This window comes from Gorilla gorilla, chromosome 1 (genome assembly GCF_029281585.2).
Source record: "Gorilla gorilla gorilla isolate KB3781 chromosome 1, NHGRI_mGorGor1-v2.1_pri, whole genome shotgun sequence".
Classification (NCBI taxonomy): Eukaryota; Metazoa; Chordata; class Mammalia; order Primates; family Hominidae; genus Gorilla; species Gorilla gorilla.
The window spans coordinates 153935548-153951545 of record NC_073224.2 but is presented as its reverse complement, the minus strand read 5'-3'; the positions used below and the strand labels follow the sequence as shown (position 1 = coordinate 153951545).

At 33.4% G+C, this 15998-nt stretch overlaps 1 protein-coding gene across 2 annotated transcripts in view; it reads right to left on the bottom strand.

The window, feature by feature from the left end:
* The window catches only part of COL24A1 (collagen type XXIV alpha 1 chain), a 417618-nt gene that overhangs the window by 300385 nt on the left and 101235 nt on the right, over window positions 1–15998 (bottom strand). For both annotated transcript variants that reach the window (XM_063697321.1, XM_019023728.4), the window contains 2 exons: window positions 10308–10361; window positions 7017–7061 (listed from right to left, as the gene is read on the bottom strand). In XM_063697321.1, the coding sequence (XP_063553391.1) occupies window positions 7017–7061; window positions 10308–10361 (99 nt within the window). The remainder of the gene's footprint in view (window positions 1–7016; window positions 7062–10307; window positions 10362–15998) is intronic.

Below are 15998 nucleotides of genomic sequence, written 5' to 3'. Positions count from 1 at the left end.
AAAACAAGATCACTACAGGAAGAGGCTGGAGTGTGAAGTATTATGTGATGATCTAATATTTTCACCCTTCTTTTCCTCACAGCAAGGACAATTTGATCCACACTCAGGGTCAACCCTATCCTCATAATTGAGACTAATTCTAAACTTCAGCAGAAACATGAGTAGGTTTGGCCCAATTCATGGAGATTTGGCATCAAGGCAGGCTTAATGCTAACCTGGGCCTCAGTTCCCAGATTCAAGTTCCGACCTTTTTCTTAAAGACTGAATACCACGTTGTGTCCTTTTTCTTGTGTCCAAAAACCAGATGTGGTATACAACATCATGTTCTATCCCTCAATAATAAGAGTCCCACCTTATTCTTGCCATTTGCCCTCCTAGAGAATATAATCCCTGAGCCCAACCTAGGCCTAACTGCCATATATGCACTCACACTTCTGATTTTGATAACCTACAAGACTCTTTTTTTTTCTTTTTTTTCTTTTTTTTTTCTTTTCTTAATTTTATTTATTATTATTATACTTTAAGTTTTAGGGTACATGTGCACAATGTGCAGGTTAGTTACATATGTATACATGTACCATGCTGGTGCGCCGCACCCACTAACTCGTCATCTAGCATCAGGTATATCTCCCAATGCTATCCCTCCCCCCTCCCCCCACCCCTACAAGGCCCTTTGAGTTGTCCCTTATGTTATCCACCCTGAAGATAATTGCCATATTCCCACCCATTGGTGTCACATCTCTATGAAATCAGTTATGTTCTGCCTGGACTTCCTCCAAATTATAACATGTAGTTCATTGGGTGTCCTTCTTAGTGTCTATGCCAACCCTGTGGTGGGGTTAATTCAAAGTCCTGAAATCTTCCATACATCCTGTCATACTACAGTTAGCCAAATATAGCTACTACAGACTATGCCCAGTAAAGTAGAATCCAGAAAATACATTTTTCCTGAAGGAGGCAGAATCCCTTAAGAATTAATAACAACTTTTTCATAATGTTCTAGCTAGAGTTGTACTTTATGATAGAATTAACTGCATTCTTTTCCTAAAACAAAAACAAAACAAAATAAAAAACACTGTCTCTAAATTCTCCACAAAATGTATGTATCTGAGATGCTACTATGCAATATGTATTTAAGACTGTCTTGGGCTAAAGATAAAAACTAATAACAGATGTCCAACACCAGGATTTTATATTCTGAAATTCTAACTCTAGATTTAGAAGCCAAAATACAGTTTACTTCAAATACACTCTTCTAACAGAAAAACATATGAGAAAAGAGGAGCAGGCACTCCTTTCTATAGTTAGAAAAGTAAACATCTCTGAAGTCTGGGTGCCTTAAGGGTGTTATTTTGCCCACCATTCTAGGCTGTGATATTTTTATCTTCAGAGGAAGAAAACTAAGTATAAGTACAGTTTTGCTCTTTGTCAAACTTTAAATGTAATGTGATTTGATTATTTATAATCCATTTCTAAGGGTCTGAAAAATTCCTTGAAAAACATCAGCATTCTGATAGCAGTTTTCTAGGTGTTGTTGAAAGTAACTCCCATCTCCAATTTCATGTTTATTTTCAATCCTGGCAAGTCAGTTCTAGCATAAATTTTTTAGGTCTGTGGAGCCATATAAATTTGCATGGCTAACTTGGTACAAGACAGAGACTACTGATTAAATCAAGCTGAGAGCTCTGTAAATGCTTTTTTTAAAAGCAACTATAGAATTTCCCGATTGTAGCACTACAAAATAAACTTTGGAAACTTTGCACTAAAAAGCAAGCTACTTGGAGTGAGGTATAAGAAATCTAAAGTTATCAAATACATAACAAATCCCCTCTCCCTGCCTCCCCTATTTTTTTTAAACAGGATTCTTCTTTTCTGTTATGAATCAGTGTACTTAGGCTTTTAAAAAAATCTGTCTCACATCAGATATGTTCCAAGAAGATTCTCAAATAAAGACATTAAAGCATGTAAAACAAAACAGTAGTAGTTCTATGGTGTTTAAAGGCTCCTGACCAATAAAGATTGTCTACTGTCTTGTCTTTTCCTGAAATCTCCAGAGAATGAACTTGAGTTGAACTCAAATATCCACAGATAGAGAGCAAAAGGATGAATCAATAATAGCCTCTTGGGCTTCTCTATCTTCAACAGCTGGTTTTATTGAAGGCACAGAGAGCCCCAGGGTATCCTCTAATATTAATTAACAATAAGGGTTTTGATCCAAATGTGACATGTAGGGAGTGCAGGAGGGGAGGAGAGGAAGAAGTCAGAACTACACCTCGCTATCCAAAAGCATGAGTATACACATACATTGACTAATATTAACTGTGATTACAGGAAGTCTTTAAAAATAATTGTTGTGGTTAGTAAGTACTTATGCTAAAATCCTGAAATCAAAAATGGCTTAAAATACGAGGAAGAAAAAAACATTTCGAATGCCAATAGTATAAGACCAAGGAACAAGTGAATTTGTTAATATAACTATTTTTAAATAACCTTTGGTTCTAAAATATACCAAATTCCTAACAAAAACAGTTCTCCTACTTCAAACTAATGGCCCTTATTGAAGAAAGAAGTGTGTTACAAATATCAATTAAATCTAATAAACATAACATTTTATTTTGGGAAAAAAGAATTTTCTGGGAAATAAGATTTAGGTGGAAATAAATTTTAACACAAATGTTAAATTTGAACATACCATTATGAGGCTAAATAATAAATAATTTTCTCTTTTTAAAAAATAATTACCTCTTGAATAACCAAAGTAATATGCTATTCTAAAATGTGTCCATTTCAATTGCATTCATAAAATATTTATACTTTCTAAGAGAAGATAGCTCTTATTTGTAAGTCTATAAGTTCATTAAAAGAAAAATACAGACACCACTAAGCTCATTCATGACAACTTAATTCCATGCTTTGTGTTTACTCAGGGAAATAAGTGATCATTTGGTTAGCAGTATGAGCACATGATTTATAGCAACATCTTCCCAAATGTAAAATTAGTAATGTTACTAACTCATTGGACAATTTTAGACAAGACTTTTAGTCCATTTCTGTGCTATATGTATATATAATATAAGTACTATTTTTGCAAACTATTCATATGAAACATGAAGCTTTACTACACAGCTGAGAATCCAATTCAGTAGTCCAAAGAAACTTACCCTGATCAATAGGTAGAAAGACCTGAACTCAGATTTTGAAGTTTTTCATGGCTATTGCTTTCACTGTATTGACTGTTAGACTGTTTCATATAATACATAAAACAGAAAGTCAAGTCATTTACTAATTTCTGGGCTTAAATTCAGAATCTTAAAAAATCTAAGTATAAAATGTTAATAAAACTTTATAGATTTCTCTAAAAATAGCTACTATTGTTCTATAAATTATATGTTGTAACTATTTAAAACTGAATCATACTCCATGCTCGTAAGACTGACTATATCGCTCCACCTAAAATGTAAGGAAACCAGTTCATTTAAAACCCAGAAATCAAAACATATCATGTACCTAATAATTATATACACCTTCTATCACCCACAAAAATTAAAAAATAAAAAAATTAGAAAAAAACAGAAATATTAATTTTAAAAATTAAGGGTAATAGTTGTGATAAAGTACATCTTCTAATATGATTCTACTAATCATAGTCAATGAAATAATATTGCATCTACACAGCAGTACTACAATGAAACATCAATCCAAACTTCTTTTTATTTTTATTTTTCATTTTTTTTTTGAGACGGAGTCTCGCTCTGTTGCCAGGCTGGAGTGCAGTGGCACGCTCTCAGCTCACTGCAACCTCCGCCTCTTGGATTCAAGTGATTCTCCTGCCTCAGTCTCCTGAGTAGCTGGGACTACAGGCACACACCACCACGCCCAGCTAATTTTTGTATTTTTAGTAGAGACAGGGTTTCACCATGTTGGCCAAGATGGTCTCGATCTCTTGATCTCATGATCCGCCCGCCTCGGCCCCCCAAAGGGCTGGGATTATAGGCATGAGCCACCATGCCCGGCTCAAACTTCTAAATAGCTCTCAAACCAGCAGAAAATTAAAACAGTTTTTGACTTATGCAGAGCCAAAAGTTTCTCAGATACTGGCACGTTCAGATTTCAGCATTTCCAGGTTTCTATCACATTCAAATGTATAGGTGTCATCCATCTACTTCATAGTAGCCTGGAATCTTTTAGTTCTGTTCTGTATTTCACAATTGATAGTACACATAATTTAATAAATTACCAGGAGAACATGACCATATTCATCTTCTACACACCCACTTTTTTCTACATCAAAGAGAATGGAAAGATTATCAAAAGATCTTTTCCTTTTACTGTTATTAAAACAGTAATAAATGACCATGATTCTCATGGAATTTTAACCATCTAAATTGAAGTACAAGAATCCTATGGTGCATAATATCTTTTGAAGATGATTTTATTTATAATAAACAGAAAGAATAAGGGGGCCATTTATACATAGGATAACATATTCTGGGACAGTCTCTGAGGTCACCCTTGCCATGAGTTGACATGTGGCTATAACTGTATTTTATTCTAAGTATTCACATTTTCCTTATAAATATAGACAAATCATTTTGCAGTAAAAATGAGAAAAAGTACATATAGCATACATAATATATTACGGTACTAGACAGACTTTAAAATAAACATTAGTCAGAAAAAATGAATATTATGTGTTTTTCAAATACAATTTTTCTAAAGATCTAAATTTATTACAAATGCATATATTTTAAAAGCAATAAAACTTTGAAAATTTTGTAATAAGAAGAACAGTGCAATCAAACAAGAGCCCCATAATCATTTCATTCACTATTTTTCAGCTGTTTTCTTAAACTCCCTTTTTAAATTCAATAGACTCCTGTTGGATAATTTCATAATTCCCTACGGATTACAAAACCAGAAGTTGTCTATAAAGGTCTCTGGATAATTCTATAATTCATTATAGTAGGAATAGAAATTACCTGTACATTGACAAAGCCAAAATCAAGTTGATGTCTACATGAGATCAGCAATATTATCAAATGAAATAATTGGTGGTTATCTAAGTGATATATAACAAGGGTTTTGAGAAAATACTCAATTTGTTCATCAATGTCTAAAATTCCACCAATGCAGATTAGCTACTTTTTCTTAAGACCCTATTTTATTTTTAATTTATTTTTATTTTTGTTTTTATGTTTTGAGATGGAGTCTTACTCTGTTGCCCAGGCTGGAGTGCAGTGGCATGATCTCAGCTCACTGCAACCTTATTCTCCCGGGTTCAAGTGATTCTCCTGCCTCAACCTCCTGAGTAGCTGGGATTACAGGCACCCACCATCACAGCCAGCTAATTTTTGTATTTTTAGTAGAGATGGGGTTTTGCCATGTTGGCCAGGCTGGTCTCGAACACCTGACCTCAACTGATTTGCCCGCCTCGGCCTCCCAATGTGCTGGGATTACAGGCGTGAGCCACTGCGCCCAGCCTTCAGACTGTACCTACTTACTAAAGGGTAAGGTAGCATTTTAAGCATTGGAAGTAATATGTGTATTATGGCAAATGATTTTATTGGTCCTTTTATTAATAGCATACATTGATAGGAGAAGGGTGAAAATTTGAAGATACAGAATGGAGTAAATAAGACTAAAGAAAACAAACCACCTATTGTCAATTTTTAGAATTTTAGATTAGAAATTGGATACCCAATAAATAGAAAGGTATTTTCTGTTGGGATATGTGTATGAGAGCTAAAACATAAAAAAAAAAATTAACACACCAATGTATTCAAGTGTAATAGAGTATAGTTAAATGAGATGGCATACAAAATACTTATCACAGTGTTGAGAACTTAAAAATGGTGATAATAGCAACAGTGATGGCAGTTTCTACTGTTATAACCATTATAAGATTAGCTTCTACGTTCAATGTAAATGCAGGGAAACAAAATGTTTGGCTTATTTTGTATTTCTTGACAGTTTGGTAAGTTTATCTTAATATATTAAAATCTTTAAACTTTAAAATAACTGTATCTCATTTTGGCCAGACGTCATGAAGAAACAAATCATGCCTCTTCTAAGCACTGTGAGTAGAAGACAGAGCAGAAATATCTAGGCAGTAAGGAAAAGGATTCTGGATTTAGATTCAGTGGAGCTTTGCTCAATTACTGATTTTACCACTTTTAACTATCTGATCTGAGCAAGTCTTTTAACATCTCTAAGCTTTATTTTACTCACCTATATTATGGTGACATTAACACTTACTCTATTTTCCCTTCAAAGAATATTGCAAAGCTTGAAGGATAAATGTTTCAAAATGATTTGAGTATTCTGGTGAGAGCTGCAGTCCTTTAGTATTATCATTAAGATTTTATTCAGGTACACAAAATTTTAGAAAAGTTGTAATGAAAATCTCACTTTTTATCTTCACAGACTATACTAGCTTAACAAGGAGAACCTCAGGATGCCTCTCTGGACCACATTTTTCTCATTTGTTAAGCAATGGGGTACTGGATGATGTCACAATTTCCTCCCATCTCTGAAATTATTATATTACCTAGTAAAATTCACTTTCCTGGATTTTTTTTAACCTGAAAATACGAGAAGCTGTTGCAAACTAATCTCTGAATTAACAGCTGAAGCACGCATTTTAAAAACTTCTAGAACATGAGATTGAACCTCTACAACATCTGGTCATGTAGAGTAGGTTAAGAGTACTACCATTTGTGTTTTAAGTTCTTCACGTATTTTCTGTGACATTTTAGCTCCTTACCATAGAGATAAGGGTTTTCCCACTGGTATAGTGAAAGGGTTAGAAGTGTTCAAAGTTGAGTTATTTTTTAATCTAAATTTTCCTTTATATCCTCAGGTATTATTTGATACAATATTCAAGAGGCAAAAATTAAAATGGAATGATTATAAACAACAACAAAAAGCAAAAAGTATCTTCACATTTTAATAAGTAAGAACACATAACCAGGTTATATTGCTGTAAAATAAACCTCAAAAAACACAAATTAAGATACCTGTCTCCCCTTAAAACCCTTCTTTCCACGGATCCCAGGAATGCCCTAGAATATAGAAAAGAAGAAGGAAATATTTGTTGAATGAATGAATTAAGTACTATAGATCTTTTTCTCCCAATATAAAGTAATAAAGTATGAAAAAGACAAAAACAAATTGTTCTATAAACTGATGTGATATTCAGAAAAGCCTCAATATATTAATTTAACTGAGGCAGCCCCTTTCCTTCTTCAAAACAAAATTCTGCTTTTATTCAGGAATCTATCCCATCTATACTTCCAAATGGGATCTTGACATTTCCCTGGTGATAGCTATTTGTCCAGAGACAGGCATATTACCAAAGTTGGCACAACTAGATGAACACGAAGGTCTTATTTTCCACATCTAAGGGACAACGCCCTCCTCTCTGTCTTCCCCTCTCTATCTGGATATAAAGAAGGACACATTTAACCTGTGCACTGGCAATCTTGCAATCATATAGGAAATAAGCCTTAGGGTAAAGACAACATTAGAAAAGGTAAAGCAGAGAGATGAATCTACAGCCCACCTAACCTATGGATTTCTGGTCATGTAAGAAGCAGTAGGGTACAGTACTTAAGTACCCAGGCTTTGGAGCCAGACAAAACCTTGTCCAAATCCTGGGTCTGCTCTTACTTCCTGTATATAGTCTAAGACAAAATACTTCCTCTGTGTGTGCCTCATTTTCTTCATCTATGATGAGAATAACAATACCTATCATTCAATAAATGGTTTTATATATAAAGAAGTTAATTCATGTATATATATACACATATATATGTTTATTAAAATCTTCATGTATATATGCATATATAAATAAAGAAGTTAATTCATGTATATAAAACCATTTATTAACAATTTTTATATATATGTACATATATAAAACCATTCAGTAAATCATTTGCTATTTTCATCATCATCATTAAAAATATCCTTATATTTAAGCCAGTTTGAATTGTGGTTTTCTGTTACTTGCAGATTAAAGCATCTTACTTGATATTATCACTTTGAGATTTGTAGACTAAGCAGTCTGTCACAACCATGTAGCTTGAGATTAACAGTACATACAGGTAAGTTAGAAGACATCACTGGCTGAAACAATCCATTCACTTTCAAGTCAACAGTGTTTAAAAAATACTCATGTATCTGATCATCAAAAAAGAGTTCATAGGTGAGCAAGAGGACTCATTTCATTAAGACTTTATGTATATTTACATAATACAACCAATCTTTTTTAAAAAAATAGAATAATTATTCCCTAAATTTTCAGTAGCCTCCCTAAATCTCATCAAGAAGCCAAATAATGCAGACAGAATTATATAAGCATTTTTCATATATATACATGCATATATGTGTACATGTTTCATATGTGTATGTATGTGTATACACACAATATGCATGTAATGTACAATATTGGCTCCCAGAAATAACTTCTTTCCATTTGTTTTCAGGAATAGTTAGCATTACTGTATCTTATTTTCTTCTGCTTTTTTGTACTTAAACGTTTTATAACATAACACCCTTTCAGCTACATCATTCATAGTTTTAATGAAAATTTTGACATAGCCAAATAATATTAGGACACAGTACCCGTGAGGGACCCAATATCACAAACTGATCTTGTGTATTTATATGTTAAGACAGGTCTTGATTTTTTTTTTTTTTTTTTTTTGAGACGGAGTCTTGCTCTGTTGCCCAAGCTGGAGTGCAGTGGTGCAATCTCGGCTCACTGCAAGCTCCACCTCCCAGGTTCATGCCATTCTCCTGCCTCAGCCTCCCGAGTAGTTGGGACTACAGGCGCCTACCACCAGGCCCGGCTAATTTTTTGTATTTTTAGTAGAGATGGGGTTTCACCATGTTAGCCAGGATGGTCTTGATCTCCTGACCTCATGATCCACCCGCCTCGGCCTCCCAAAGTGCTGGGATTAGAGGCGTGAGCCACTGTGCCCGGCCAGGTCTTGATATTTTCATATAGACTGCTAAAAATTAGTGAGTGTGATTATAGCAATGTGCCTATTGATGGCCAGTGTCAACACTGGGCTTAAGATCATTAAATCCAAGATGACAACATTTTACAAGGACATATAATTTTGGTTTATTAAATAATTTACAAGAAATAAGCTCATGTCAAAGGATCAGAAAAGGATTGTTATCACAAACAGCAGAGTAATTAACAACGTAAACTGGAATCATTGGGTCAAGAAGTAGCAGATCAATTCTTTGCATGATCAATGAGATACATCCTTTGTTAGTTTGCTGTAGTACATGAAGGTTAGGTGGCTTAGTTGTGGAATTATGCTTAAGATGTTTTTTGCTATTGAACAAAACAACTTGCTATGTTCACCAGGGGAAAATCTTTACCTCATCTCACCAAAGATGGCCAGACATTTTGATTGTCATTACAGCATATTTAAACTCTTTGATTATTTCTTCTCTGCAGGGGCATTCACAAGTAATTACAAGAAAATATAGTTTAACTCACTCACTAAAAACTATTTATTTGAAAAATTCATTTAGCAATGAATCTGGTTCACTTTCATTTGCAAAAATCACTTGCCAGAAATGAAAATTTTGGCCTGAACTACATTCTTATAATGATAGGGGTGAAGGCTGAATTCTGAATATGACTCTCTAATTTCAAATTCTATGACAATCTACTAATATTGTTCAATTCTACTGTTTTCAATTAATACTGGCAATGTAAATGAAGGAATACAAAGATAAATTACTGCATACAGATTGCATATAGCACTGAAAACTAGATATGATGAAGCTGCAATGCCATAACTCCCATAATTAACTTCATTAATCTTTTTAGTATAACAAACCATTTTGCAAAGGTTCTATCTTTACTTATAAGTACCCATATTTATTAACAGCTATCTCCCATTATTAAATTAAACAAAAATATATCTTCTGAGGCTAACTTCTTTACTGTATATTGCTCTCAAAATCAAGACCTGTCAAGAATTTATACTCAAAGATAATGAATTACAAAATAAAAATTTCATAATTAGATATTTTAATATTTTGGTGTATTTTCAAAAATTTGAACTTAAAGTACAATTATATTTCTATCATGCTATATTACTTTCCTTTAACAAAATTCAGTAAGATTTTCAAAAGTCAAATTACATTTCTGGCACGTGATTTTTCTTAAACCTGGCTTGCTAACTCAGTAAGATTACTTCCCTGGCATCTGATTTTATGACCCCCATTGTACATTTTCACAAGTATATCACTTTAGAAATACTATTTGAAGGGAATGGACTTACCCGTTCTCCTTCAGGTCCCAATTGTCCCACTTCTCCAGGAGAGCCAATAAAACCCTTAAAACAAGAAAATAGTCTGTATATTAGTTCATTTGAATATTCTCCCCATAAGTGATTCTGAATAGAAGTACTTAACATTTTATTTGTAGTAGTATGAAATTACAAGACTGACAAGTGCGAATAACTTCCCCTCACCTAATTGCTTTTCTTCCATAAGTTACAGATCAATCTTCCCATTAAAAAATATACAAAATATAATTTAAGAAATGATGGCTAATAAAAATAAGCCCAAATAATTTCCTTCACTAAATTTTATAGTGGGCAGAAAATATATGTATATGATTAGCTAAAATTTAAGACAGAATGGAGGTATCAAAAGAATATAAGAATATAAGAAGTACAGTGGAGGAAGAGATACATTTCAATGTGGCAGGAGGCAAAGGCAATCAAAGAAGGCTTCAAAGGAGACTGCCACTTGAGATAGGTCTAGAGAATAGGTAAAATCTTGGTAAACAGAGACATAATAGGAAGTCTTTGTTAATGGTAGCAATTGGGGAGTGTTTGTAAATAGTAACTGATCACATTTTATACATAATATACTTTGTGTGTAAGATGGTTTTATATGTTAGCTTTATGTGTAAGACCCACCCTGCCTTAATAAAGATTCCAATCTGATCTGAGAAACAAAGGATACATATAAATAACAATGCAAGGCACTTTATTCTAATGTAACTTAGTTATATCTCACTTGTGGGAAATAACCCATTTCATCAGTTTTACAGATAAAGTGTATGGTAGTTTAGGGGCTAGATTAAGGAGAGTCTTAAATTTCAGAATAAAAATTTTAGACTGTATATATTAGACAAATGGAAGCTACTGATTTTAGGGAGTATGGTAGTGCACTGATGTTATGCTGTATTTCTAAAAGATTAATCTGTTGATAGGATACAGCATACAGCCATGACAGGAAACACTGAATATAGGCCAACCTGTTAGAAGGCTCTTTAAGTGGTCTAAATTTGAAGGTTTATGGGTCCAGATCACTGGTTCAACAAACATTATTTTAGTAGCCATTTTGTGTCTATAAAGATTTGGGGTTTATAAAGATGCATATGAAAATCAATGCCCTCAAAAAGTACATAGTTTATTAGGAAAGAGGGTCATACAAATAAATAACTGTAACATCATTTGATAATTGTTACATGATTATGTAATAGGTGATATGACAAATAGACAATGGGAACTTTGGAAGCAGAATGACCAAATTTGCCTAGAGAGAAGATTAATGGTGCTTTGCTTTACTGAGGAAGCAACAGTTGAGCTAAGTCCTGAAGAAAAGAAAAGGCAGGGCTAACAATGTGCCATCAGTCAATCAATCAGAATGAAATGACACAGCATTTGCAAAGAATTGCAAATAGTCTGTGTGATTGGTGGGCAAGAGGTGAGTTTGGAAAGGGTGGCAGGGGGTCATGTCATGAAGAGTCTTTTTTGTTATGATGGAAAGTCTGCAATTTACACTGTGAGTCATTAAAAAAACTTAAGATACAGTTTTCATATAATCATATTTTCACTTTATAAATTCACTGGGATTACAGTGGGTCACATAGGTCTTCATCTGTCTATAAGAATCAAGAGAAAGATGACTCTAAAGTTTACAGCTGGATTGATAGACAAATGTTAACCACTGATAGAAATATGGAAAACAAATAGAAAACCTGAGTTTGATATAAAGAGGATGAGTTTTGTTAGTTATTTTGAATTTGTGATTATAATGAGATATTCAAATGTAATTATCATGGCAGGGAGTTGGGAGATGTGGGGTTCATAGAAAAAGCTCATAGAGAAAAAAAGGCTGAAGGACAGATATGTCTGAAATCTTAAAGACAGACTACAGCTTTGAGGAGAAAATATTAGGAAAAATTATCACTGATCAGACAGAGGGTGAAATAGGGGTGTGAGAGAAGAGTAGTTTTATGGATGCTGAGAAAAGCCAAAGTTTAAAAGAAATTGAAGTAGAGATACAGTAGGTCAATTTTACTAAGTTGTAAATAAAGGTTTCTTATTTTGAATCACAGAATGCGTGATTTTTCAGAGTAAATACTTCCATAATAACAAATACTGAAGAATTCAAGCATTAAAAAAGTAATTGTTATTTCTATACCCATTCCAGCATTATTCACTATTATCAAAAGATAGAAGCAACGTAAATGTTCATTAACAGATGAATGAATAAACAAAATGTTGTATATACATGAAATGGAATATTATTCAGCCTTAAAAATGAAGGATTCTGATAACTGCCACAACATAGATGGACATTAAAGACAATTACGCTAAGTGCAGTAAGCCAGTCACAAAAGGACAGATAGTATATGATTCCACTTGCATGATGTACTTATAGTAGTCAAATTCATAGAGACAGAAAGTAGAATGGTGGTTGCCAGGGACTGGGAGTGGAGAACGGGGAATTGTTTATTGGGTACAGAGTTTCAGTTTGGGAAGATGAAAAAAGGTTTTAAGATGGATGGTGGCAATGGTTGTACAACAATTGGATGTACTTAAGGCCACTGACTACATATTTTAAGAGGGTTTATACATGGAAAAAATTTTATGTTATATATATTTTATCTTCTTTATTTTAAAAAGAAAGAGATAAATGTCTCAAGAATCATATCTAAGTTGCCTGGAATAAAACTTTTGGAAGATTTTATTTCCTTAGAGTTTAGTTAAGTATTGCCATTAAAAAAGTTGCCACCATCCATCTTGAAAACTTTTTTAGGTGTTTTTCCTTGTCAAAGGTGCCTAAAATTGCCTTATGTTCCACAGATTGTATGAACAAGAAAAAATTAAAAGAAAAGAGGGAGAGAGAGAATTTGTTCCCTTATACATAACTTTAATAAAGTGAAACATCTATGATTTTCTTACTTGAAAGCCAAGCAGCTGGAGAATGGGAAATGTTTCCTTTAAAGTGAATCATACAAAAGTATTTCTGATACTAGAGCATTTAGGATTATGACGACAAGCTGTGTACATTTTCAGAATCATCTGTTGATGACTTCAAGTGTAAAGTCAGCTAAAATTTGTTTTAATATATACAACAGGGGTTTTGGTTATAAATAAAAAGAAAAGACACTCTAACTGGTATATACTTATCAGTGAACTAAATAATCAATTGATAACTCAAGAACTGAAGTCAGAAATCCAACATAGCCTGTACAGAGTGTAAAGGGAACATTTTACAATTAGATATTTTAAATAGAATAATGTTATAAGTAATTGCTTAGGTGTTTCATAGAGGTTTCTTGATCATCATTACACTGATTCTAACAGAAATTAGATGTCAGCAGTACCAAAGAAACCACAGAGTTGAGGTCATTCTCAAAATACCACCATGAAACTAGAGTTTACTGTGTAATGAAACAAAGAACATTAAAAATAATAACACATGTTTTTGCTTTTTGGTTTGAAGGTTGTAGATCCAGTTAGAAGCAATTTTGTGTCACCAGCAGGACCACCAGAAGGTCGGGAGAGGTTCTATATACTTTTACTTTTGGGGGCAGCTAGCACATTATTACATAAGGAAATGCCAAAGAAGGGTTGAAAAACTATGATGTGTTTTAAACATTTACATTTGACAAAATATTTCTGCTAATACCAAAAAATACCAACAAATAACTGCCAATGAAAAGCTAATTTATCAGGATTCATGAAAATATTCAGGTACAATGCATAACATTTAGAATTTACCAGTAACAGGACACAAATTAAGTGAAAAACATGTATCCTATGAGTGTGTTTCTATGATTTTTGCCTTTTTAACTAGATTTGAAGTTAATGCTAAAAATCTATACTTGATAAAGCTGCACCCTACAACCCACTGATCTTCGACAAAGTCGGCAAAAATAAATAATCGGGAAAGAATACCCTGTTCAATAAATGGTGCTGGAAAACTTGCTAACCATATGCAGAAGAATGACATTGGACTCCTACCTCTGACTGAGTTAATATATAAAAATTAACTCAAGATGGATTAAAGACTTAGTATGTAAGACCTCAAACTATAATCCTAGAAGAAAACCTAGGAAATACCCTTCTGGACACTGGCCTAGTAAGAATTTGTGACTAAATCTTCAAAAGCAACAAATGTAACAAAAAATTTGGCAATTGCAACCTAATTAAACTAAAGGTCTTCTGCAGAGTAAAAGAAACCATCAACAGAGTAAATAGACAACTTACAGAACAGGAGAAAATATCTTCAAACTATGCATCTGACAAAGGACTAATATCCAGAATCTACAAGGAACTTAAACAAATCAACAAGAAAAAAACAAATAACTTTATTAAAAAGTGGACAAAGGACATGAATAGACACTTCTCAAAAGAAGACATACAAGTGGCCCCAAAACATGAAAAAATGCTCAACATAACTAATCGGAGAGATACAAATCAAAACTACAAGGGGATACCATCTCACACCAGTCAGAAGAGCTATTATTAAAAAGTCAGAAAATAACAGATGTTGATGAGGTTTCAGAAAAAAGGGAACACTTATACACTGCTGGTGGTAATGCAAATTAGTTCAGCCCCTGTGGAAAGAAGTTTGGAAATTTCTCAAAGAACTAAAAATAGAATTACCATTTGACCCAGCAATCTCATTACTGGGTGTATACCCAAAGAAAAATAAATAATTCTACCAAAAACACATCTGCACTCATATGTTTATTGCAGTACTATTCACCATAGAAAAGACATGGAATCAACCCAAGTGCTCATCAACAGTGGACTGCATGAAGAAAATGTGGTACATATAGACCATGGAATACTACAGTGCCATAAAAATGAACAAAATCCTATCCTTTGCAGCAACATGGATGCAGATGGAGGCCATTATCCTAAGCAAATTAACACAGAAACAGAAAACAAAATACTGCATGTTCTCACTTATAAATGGGAGCTGAACATTGGGTATACATGGACACAAAGACAGGAAAAATAAACACTATAGATTCCCTAAGGAGGGAGGGCCAGAAAAAGGCAAGGGTTGAAAAACTACCTATTGGGTACTATGTTCACTGCTTTGACAACAGGATCACTAAAAGCCCAAACCTCAGCATTACACAATATACCCATGAAACAAACCTGCACATATACCCCTAAATTTCAAATAATTTTTAAATCTACATTTGATACCCTTTATGAATGTGAAATTCCCTCCTTATTCCAATCACACTCCCAAGTGTGAAACCTAACTAAAGTGTGAAAACTTAACTAAAAGTACAACTTAAGAGGGTTACAGCCTAGAAAACAATTTTCAATACAAATGGGAAAAGGAAAAAACAAAAGGATGTATAATACAATGCAAAAATGGTACATAGAAGAACACAGTTATATGGATCACTGAAGCAAGATGACAAAATGCAGTAAGAGTAAGTTGTACAGTGCCAAATATATTTTGCATATATTCCTTGGAGTTACTAGTTATTGAACAGAAGAAACTCTCAAATTCAAATAATAATTATAGAATCTATACAGTAAATACACGCATACACTATGCCCTATACCTTAAGAATGCTCATCTTGTTTAATTTTTCACAACTACCTGAAAAGTAAGTTTCATCATGACCATTTAATAAATAATGAGATAAGAAAAATGAAGCACAGAGAGACTGAATAACATCAAAAATTAACAAAGCT